The sequence below is a fragment of the Colias philodice genome, chromosome 8, assembly GCF_061535455.1.
Source record: "Colias philodice isolate Cphi_HAF_F1 chromosome 8, ilColPhil1 Martin Lab GWU primary, whole genome shotgun sequence".
Classification (NCBI taxonomy): Eukaryota; Metazoa; Arthropoda; class Insecta; order Lepidoptera; family Pieridae; genus Colias; species Colias philodice.
Genome location: NC_143093.1, coordinates 1,311,712 through 1,321,810, shown reverse-complemented (window position 1 = coordinate 1,321,810; position 10,099 = coordinate 1,311,712). Strand labels below are relative to the sequence as shown.

Below are 10,099 nucleotides of genomic sequence, written 5' to 3'. Positions count from 1 at the left end.
CATATCAAAACGGATTCCTCTACAAGAGCCACAATGCGCAAGAGTATACCTACTATTAATCATAGAGCATTGCTTAAAATCATAGTATGAGGAGTGTTATTTTGTTATTAAATGAAAGTCTACTCTTTAGCAGTAAAATTATTTTAAAATCAAATGAAACCCTCCTTTCTTCATATAAGTAAGTATGTATAATTATTAATTTTGTTTTATTTTTTGTCATGGATTAAAGCTATCATTAAAATCATCCGAGCGTGCTACAACATTCAACAAATAAATTTCTCCTTAATATTTTCGTCATATCCTTTATTCAACTTATTTGCGTATCTAAAAACGATTATCACGCAAAATTCTTCAGTATTTAATACTTCATTCAATACGCACTTGGCTATAAAAATCTAAAAACCATCAGTTTGCGAAATATTTAGTCATCAACTTATCAGATAAGCCATAACAGTATTTAATGGAATAACATCCTCTTTTAACCACAGTATACGTTTAACAGTACAACAAAATGTATCGATTTGTGATAGCAGCGTTTTTGGTCGCCAGTGTGAAGGGCCAGTTGGTGCTCGAAGGACCATGTAACTTCCCGGCAACCACGGCTGTGAGGAACTTGAATGTTTCTGAGGTTGGTAATTTTTATTTCCTAAAAGTGTTTTGTTCGTTCGATAGTGAGAGGGTTAGAGAGTGATACAGTCTATATAGGTTTTACGAGAAACACCGTAAGAAGTAATGAACGAAAGAAAACACTTTTTTAAACTAGCGATCCGCGATTTCATATGACTACCCGGGATATACCACGGGTTGTAGTTAGTATACGCAAATAAATAGAAGGAAATAGTATATAATTACTAGATTTCCGCCCGCGGCTTCGCCCGCGTTTTCAAAGGACACACATAGTTCCCGTTCCCGTGGGATTTCCGGGATAAAAACTATCCTATGTGTTAATCCAAGTTACCCTCTATATGTGTGCTAAATTTCATTGTAATCGGTTCAGTAGTTTTTACGTGAAAGAGTAACAAACATCCATACATCCATACATCCTTACAAACTTTCGCCTTTATAATAGTACTAGATTTCCGCCCGCGGCTTCGCCCGCGTTTTCAAAGGAAAACCGGAATAGTTCCCGTTCCCGTGGGATTTCCGGGATAAAACCTATCCTATGTGTTAATCCAAGTTACCCTCTATATGTGTGCTAAATTTCATTGTAATCGGTTCAGTAGTTTTTACGTGAAAGAGTAACAAACATCCATACATCCATACATCCATACAAACTTTCGCCTTTATAATATATCTAATATATCTAATATTAAGATTAAGATTTTTCAATGCCTTTAAATGAATATACACTGGAAATTATCCTAAATATATGCTATCTGCTCATAAATTTCAGTTTTTCATATATTTTCAGTAGCTCGCTTACTTATGATATGTAATATCACTACACTACATAGTATAAAACAAAGTCGATTTCCCTGTCCCTATGTCCCTTTGTACGCTTAAATCTTTGAAACTACGCAACGGATTTTGATGCGGTTTTTTTTAATAGATAGAGTGATTCAAGAGGAAGGTTTATATATATATAATAACATCCATTAAATAGTGGAGAAGTACTGTTATTTTTGAGGTTTCTAAAGTGATGTCGTAAAAAATTACATTTTTTCCGCTTACATTGCAAACGCAGGCTGAACCCTACGAGTTTTATCAAAATAATGTACTAAGTATTATACACATTGAAAAGGTCTATAGAAAAGTCCGCGATGGTATATGTCTATCTCTTATGGATAACCCACAATAACATTTTTTTATCATTTACTTTTTACGAAAAATAATGGCTAATTTTCGATGCGATTTTAACCAATACAGCATTAATCCTTAACCAATTAAATACCTTGAATACATTGTTCGTTTAATATAGATCTATATGGCCCTTTACACCGTATGATTTAAGTGAATATTTTCGAAGATATTACAGATTTAAAAATTGCGGGACGTAGCGTTTGCGGCGGTACCGGCCGGCCGCCAGGCTATCTATACGAAGTCGGAGCGGGCCGCTATGTTTTTAAATACAACGTTCACAGTTTTTCTGTAGTGTATTTAGTATCAGCATTGCACCCGTGCGAAGCCGGGGCGGGTCGCTAGTACAAAATAAAAGCAATAGTCCAAGTATTGTGTAAAAACGGTTGGTTTACCCTTTTAAATACGTATAGAAATAAAATAAAATCAACCTATATTTTTAATTAAAACCGATAGTACCACGAGTGGAAACAGATAAGCTTTTATACTAGATATGTACTGAAATTATAACTATATAAAATAGTTACACCATACATGTAATTGTTATTGATATAACTTTAATCAGACCCTCAATGCAACTAAACTAGTAAATAAATAAATAAATAAACAACTATTGACGATAGATTGCAAAAGTTAATCATCAAATAGATATATTATCGATAAAAACAATAAACGATTGAAATAAACCTACAAGTTAATAATTGTTTTGCGCACACGAATATATTGAGCTTTTATTAAAAATACTATTGAAATCATTGTAAATTGGTAACTAATGTTGATAATAGAACTAAGAGACTAACATGTTACAAGGTGCCGCAATTTTTTTCATCGATTTGTAAACGCATAGCATATATTTAAATCAAAGGATATATAAACTAGATTGACATCTGAAACTTGAAATCTGCATTAACAAAATCAACACTAATAAAAAAAATTAGCCTTGAAAATATTTACAAATTCTTTATCTCAAAAGCTTTGCATAAATCGAGACAATACATAATCCAGCATCTAATTCTAGTTCTTGGGTGAATGGCAGCAAATAGCAAGAATATCCAGCGCAAATGAAGTAGGCGGCTGCGCCTCTTCCACGTATCAAGGAGTCGTTCAAAACGGTGTGCTGGTCAATGGTACTGTTTTTAACAGACAGGTTGTAAATCGAACTGTCCAATGGGTCAATGGGACATTCAGTGCTGGTGAAAATGGAGTGTATATCTTCAGATATCCAGGTAAGCCACATTTTGTACAGAAAAAGAGAAGTAAGACTTGTGGAAGATAAATTAGGGAGGAAAAGAGACAAAGGTATATGTATTGTAAGGTAAGGTATATGTGTTGTAGCAGATGATGAAATTCGGTAGGAGGAGTAATTGAGGATTAAACTGATTAATTAAGCAATCTGTTGTTGATCAGGTTTAAAATAGGGTGAGGCTTAAATGAAAATGCGAACGTGTTGTAAAGGGTGGAATGAGAGTTATTGTTGGTAATCTATGTATTTAACTGCCATGAAATCTGCTTTAATGTTTGGTAGTAACGACAAAGTAAATAAACGAATATAGAAAACTGGACATTTCGTAAACATTCTGGCTTAAATAATTCGTTTGTTCGTTAACCTCTAAATAATATTATCATTTTTTTATGAAAAACTATTAACTATCTTCTAGCTCCATTTTTATGATTATTTGATCATTATTTAACTAAAGGTTTAGCTAAAGCCACATACTTTTTAAGGTAAATCTAAAAATAGTACCTAGTCTTCAAGGGGTCTGAATCATCCGTATCATCATTACCATAACCATAACCATAAGTATAATAAGGATGCACGTAAAACTATGCTCATTACAATCGTCAATTATCTTGGTGACAACATTGAATATGATGTTTGTGTAGCGAAATAATCACTTGTTCACGTTATCTGATAAAATCTTTTATTGGAATTTAGTTTGCGTTTTTGCTAGTCTTTTTGAGGAGAGGCTTAGCAAACTTTGTTATGCTTTTGATAGATATAGTATAAATTCATACATGTTGAGTTGACTTGTGGATGAAATTGCAGAACCTGTCGTCATGTGTTTGTTCTCATGCAAAATTTATTAGACAATCTAGAATTTGGAAGGTTATTTTAATTCTGGTGTTATTTAGATGTTCTCTTTGAATGCATATGAAATGGAAGAAAATTCTGATTATATTATGATAATTAGCATAAATAATTTCACCGCTCTACTACTTAACACACCTTAACAAATGGTTCAAGGTTTAAGTACGCGTTTTTTGATTTTTCGTCTTAACTAATAATTAAAACAAAGTTCAAGTAAATAAATGTAAAAAAATAAGTAGTTCTCGTGAAATCAAATAACAAATCGAAAATTTTAAACTCACAGACTGTTCAATTAAATAATTGTTAAATTAGTAATTTGAAACAACTAAGAATGGATCAGATCGAACATCGGTTTTACATTTAATATTATGTATTAATGTGTTACTCACAACACGATAAATCAATTAAATGATTCACTAAGTTCTAGGCTAAAGCCCTTGATATGTTGTTTAAAGTAGAATTTACTCAACACTCCAGACCATATCGATGTAGGTCAAATGACCCTTTTCAAAGTGTCACTTTACGATAGTAAGGGAATCTGTTTGTTATCGCCTATCAGTGATATCTTATATTGATCTAAGAGACCGGTAAACAGTTATGATTGACAATTAGACTAGTTCTTACCTACAACTACTCTTGTGTTTTTGGTCATAAATAGATGCATATATTTTTTCGACTGTTAACTGTTTTATCAAATTTTCTATTATTATTTCCAAGGCTATATTTTAATTTAGAGAAGGCTTCCATAATTTTGATAACAATTTCTGCCGTTTTACAAATTTAAAGCCGTAAATCCAAATTTTCCGTATCTAAAGATTGGTAAATGATCAAACATTTACTAGTAAGAATGTGTTTGGTTATTTTTATTTATTGAAGTATTTCTTTACAGCTGGAGCCATGAACGTGCTTGTCCTAGCCACGGATTACACGGGATATGGTTTACTGTACAGTTGTGAACAGAACACAACACACAGGACAGGTAAATCTATAAATATAAAACTCAAAGGTGACTGATATAGTGATCTATCAACGCACAGCTCAAACCACTGGACGTATCGGGCTGAAATTTGACATGCAGGTAGATGTAGGCAGGACGTAGGCATCCGCTAAGAAAGGATTTCCCGAAATTCTTGCGGGAACGGGGAAAAACGGGGATGCACGTACAAAGTCGTGGGCGGAAGCTAGTATATTAATAAAATACATTCTGAATATAGATTTTAATGATATATTTAATCTTGCAATGTTGCATGATGTTTAGGATTTTTTCGCAATACTATTTTTAATATTTAAATTGTTAATTTTTTTTGGAAATATCAATGAAAAATACAGGTAATCGATAAGTTTATCTATTCGGTTAGTTAATTATATTCTTATTTCTCATATTTATCTAGGCATGCATTCAAAAACGTAAAAAAGAGCCAGCAAAATCGACGCCTTACTTCATGACGTGATGGTATTGGACATGAAGGGACCTTGAAATTTCACTTTCTCTGAAAAAAAAATCTATGCACTTTATCTAAAATATCATATCCTTTCACAGTATGGTCCTGGCAAATCAGCAGAGCAAAGAAGTTCACAACAGAACAGATTAATCTGATCAATACAGCGATAAACCTCAACACCGACCTCCGGAACGCCACCTGGAAGGACGTCGGTCACACCGCAGAGCACTGCAAGACGAACTCCGCAATCTCTATATTAGCCTCCCCGATTATACTTGCACTTGTACTGTGTAACATGCTGTCGTTTTTAAGCTAGATTGTAAGATTATATAAGTGTACAGTAGTGTGTTTTTTATTTACTTCCCCAATAAAACCCTCGTAAGTAATGGCAGAAGAATTAATTACTAACCCTTCTTGTCCGTCTGTTATAAGATTGTAATACCTATTGTAATTTTTTTGCAAAATAAAAGGATATACGGAACCCTTAGTATTGCGAGTCTGACTCGTATTTGACCTATTTATTTAATGACTGTTAACTAAGACTGACTGAACTGATTTTGAAAATTCTTTTACCCATAGAAAGTCACTTTTGTGAGTGTCATATTATTATTGTGAAATAAATGAACTAGCTTAGTGAATCTGACATCACTCCGGTATATTTCATGTTATTTTACCTTATCAGTACAGTGAATAACAATGACTTAATCGCTGTTATAAACTTTTCCGGAAACTATTAAAAGATTATATTGTTTGATTATTATTGTCAAGTATTCTGCGAATCATCAGATAAATTCAATTTGTTTCGGTTGAATAAGGGCTGATTTTTCAATACTTCGTTAAAACTTATCCGTCCAATAAAGACGACAATATTAAAATGTCACATGTAAACTGTCAAATGCAAGTAATTAGAATACATTTTTGAAATGGTAGTTATTCAACGATTAATTTTTAACCAAGGATTGAAAAATCAGCCCTAAAAGTAATATTGTTATGTTTCTATGGAACTCTGAACTTCTGGGGGGTCTATCAAAATAGTACCAACCAACCAAATATTACATTATAATATCTCTGAGAAGAAAGTAGAAACCTCGTCGAAATAACTGAAGATTGAAGTACTGCAGGCTTAAGAGAGGGATTTCATATTAGTAATATATTTTTCTAGACTCTGTATTAAAAGACCTGTGTTGATATAGAAGGTTAATTACTGTATCATATTATTATCTGTACATCTTTAAAATTAGGTGATATAATTATATTACACTTGTCAAACATCGCACAAAAACCAGTATAAATGATTTTCAATTACCCCGGGTTCCGTAAAGCTTGCTATACCAAGTTATATAGGTAATAGATTAAGTTTTTATAAGTTAAAGTCTGGAATAACAGTGTGAAACGCCGCATGTAGCCTACGGGGAGTCGCGAAGTGAACTACCGTAGCTTATGTATGGAGATAGTACGGTCAGCAAATAAGTTGAGTTTCAAAATTATATATAGTGCATTCAGGAATTGCAAATGCGGGAATTTTGTCAATACCTCTAAAGGTATGGTATCAAAATAGTTTGATTATATTAGCATACTTTTTTTGTGTTTTAAGAACTAAATAATTCGCTTTACTCCGTCATGTGTAGTTACAGATTTGTATGTTATTCCTGGATTTAAACCCTTTAATGTTGAATAGTGTAAATTTTGAAAATAAAAATTTTACTTTATCTGGCAAAAATCATGTAAGTATGTAAATTGTTTATACAAGATAGAAATCTTATCATACTTTTTGGTTTTACTTACCAACCTGTAAAGACAAAGTAACGCTTCCTGAACTGTTTTTAGAAAAAGTACTTATGAAGTTTTAAGCTATTGCATAGCTTCTATCGCGGGCCTTGAGCGCGGGGTCCGAATCCAGAAATTACGTAACGAAGAACCTCACGCTCCCCACTCCGACGGGCGCGGAGGTGTGGCTTGAAGGCACGCTATGCAATAGCTTTACCGCGGCAGTCCCCGAGTGCCACACGTTTTTTTTAATCTGATACGCTACAGATTAAATTAATTTCTTAGAACTTGCAAATGGACACAAAGAATGTTTCAAGTGCATAATAAATCGATAGCTTTTTAAATATTTTAAATCTTTTTTTAAAAGTAGTTTTCTGCTGACTCTACAAAACAGGTTCGTTAACCTGCCAATGACGTCACTGTCAACCGAGCTACAGGGTGTTCGTGCCCTGTATACATACTTAATGAACTACTTTATATAATATTTGCATACGTTTAAGCACATTATACGTACTTGAAATGGTTCTAAGACTTCGCCTACATAATCGCGTGAAACATGACGGAAGGCACGGTGATGGAATAATTAACTTTGGTGCTAAATCTGGATAATCTACTGTAATATTTCATACAAGGGAAAATTTACTTAATAACTTACTGGCTTATCAACGCACAGCACAACTTACAGTCTACACGTGTCTTGGCGTAGCTTTCTTAGCCTTTAGCCTTCCTCGATAAATGCTATCGCTATTTAACACCGAAATAATTTTTCTAATCGGACCAGTAGTTCCTGAGATTAGCGTATTCAAACAAACAAACGAACTCTACAGCTTTACTACAGATTTGAAAGTTTGTGAGGATGGATGTTTGTTACTTTTTCGCGAAAATACTAATGGACCGATTACAATGAAATTTGTTATGAAGAACCAGAATAAGACATAGGCTTTTTATCCCGGAAATCCCACAGGAACGGGAACTATGCGGGTTTTTTCGAAAAACGCGGGCGAAGCCGCGGACGGAAATCTAGTAATATCATGTTTTAGAATTCACCCCTTTATAGAAAGGGGAAAATATATTTTAAAAACTCCGTCAGTTACATGATGCTAAATCGATTGCCATTTGCGATTTCACACGCTATGTAGAATGTACCCTATAATTGTGTTATTGCAGACTTAAACCAATCTGCATACAAAATAAAGTAAGTAACAGTTTTTTTCATGTTTTATTTATAGACAGTCAATCAATAATGATTTCAAGGAAGGAAGAAAACTTTTTATATGGTTTACATTTTCAGTATTTTTGTTAATGAGAATAGGTGTAATTGTTGATACATTACTTCAAAAAGAGCGTGTGTGCCAAACACACGTGTCAGAAGTGAAACTTCTTTGGCAAGATTATTTATTTGGAAAGATATCAAAATCGTCGCTTTAATCCATGTTCAGTAACTCAAACTACCCTAATATATAATATTTTGACAATAGATTCCTCCTAAAGGCTTCCATGGAGGAATGTGTTTATTTTTGTCGTAGATTTTGTCCACTGATGAAACCGCGGGATACATCTAATATTATTACCTATATTATAAATTTTAATTGGCCCTAATTTAAAGCTAAATGATGATATTTTTACTTATTTAACGTTTGTTATTTAACAAGGAAAACGCTAGGAATGATAAATAGTCCCATTTTAATTATACTGATAAGTCAATTACCAGTAAACAATATTTTGACGAAACTGTAGATACTATTTATAGCCAACGGCGATATTCCAATTAAATTTATCTTACTATATTTCCGCCCGCGGCTTCGCCCGCGTTTTCAAAGAAAAATCCGCATAGTTACCGTTCCTGTTGGATTTCCGCGATAAAAATGTTTTATTCTGGGTCTTCAGCTACCTACATACCACATTGTACGATTACAATGTGGATTGGAATTGGATGGATGGATGGGTGTTACCGATGTAACCCATCCATCCATCCTCACAAACTTTAAGCTTTTCTGTTTAGGCAAAGCAAATATTATAAATTATAATTAATTTTAAGCTATTGCATAGTTTTTATCTCAGACTGAGCGCGGCGACCGAATGTAAAAATTCCGTAACGAAAAAACTTAGCACCCCCCACTCCAACCGGCACAGCGATGCGATGCTATGCAATAGCTTTACCGGGGCAGTCCTCGAGTGCCACACGTATTTTTTAAGCTATTGCATAGCTTCTATCGCGGGCCTTGAGCGCGGGGACTGATTCCAGAAATTGCGTAACGAAAAACCTCACGCTCCCCACTCCGACGGGCGCGGAGGTGTGTCTTGAAGGCATAGCATGCAATAGCTTTACCGCGGCAGTCCCCGAGCGCCACACGTATTTTTTTTATTCTATTTACCTGTACCTATGTGTTATTCATCGAAATAAAATGCTGTTATATATCTTTATTTATTTTGTATCATTGTATTCCATTCATCAAAGTAAAAGTAGTAGTAAATTAGTCTTAATCTTAATACTATTATAAAGGCGAAAGTTTGTATGGATGTATGGATGTATGGATGTATGGATGTTTGTTACTCTTTCACGTAAAAACTACTGAACCGATTACAATGAAATTTAGCACACATATAGAGGATAATTTGGATTAACACATAGGATAGGTTTTATCCCGGAAATCCCACGGGAACGGGAACTATGCGGGTTTTCCTTTGAAAACGCGGGCGAAGCCGCGGGCGGAAATCTAGTTAATGAATAAATTTATTGCATCTATGTCATCTACTTTAAACGATAAACCCAAACTCTAACAAATGCAGTACTTCTAAAATTACGATATTCTCTACCCATAATCGAGGAACTATACGAAAATTGCATTCACTTTATGATAACATCTCACAAACTGAGCGGTTAATTCCTGCACTAAAATAGTAGATACCATACAGCTTCCCTGAAGCGTTTGTAGAAATTAATCCCGTTGTTTACGGAACAAAAGCTCATTGTTTATTCAGAGATCTAGAAGATATGATTAAG

General features: G+C 33.9%; 1 protein-coding gene across 1 annotated transcript; it reads left to right on the top strand.

Annotated features, from left to right (window-relative positions):
• Positions 1 to 471: 471 nt before the first annotated feature.
• Positions 472 to 5,671, top strand: LOC149486289 (apolipoprotein D-like). The gene is made up of 4 exons (XM_089697945.1): positions 472 to 628; positions 2,816 to 3,023; positions 4,776 to 4,865; positions 5,427 to 5,671. The coding sequence occupies exons 1-4, from the start codon at positions 512 to 514 to the stop codon at positions 5,642 to 5,644; spliced, it is 633 nt and encodes a 210-aa protein (XP_089554071.1). The 5' UTR covers positions 472 to 511; the 3' UTR covers positions 5,645 to 5,671.
• Positions 5,672 to 10,099: the final 4,428 nt, after the last annotated feature.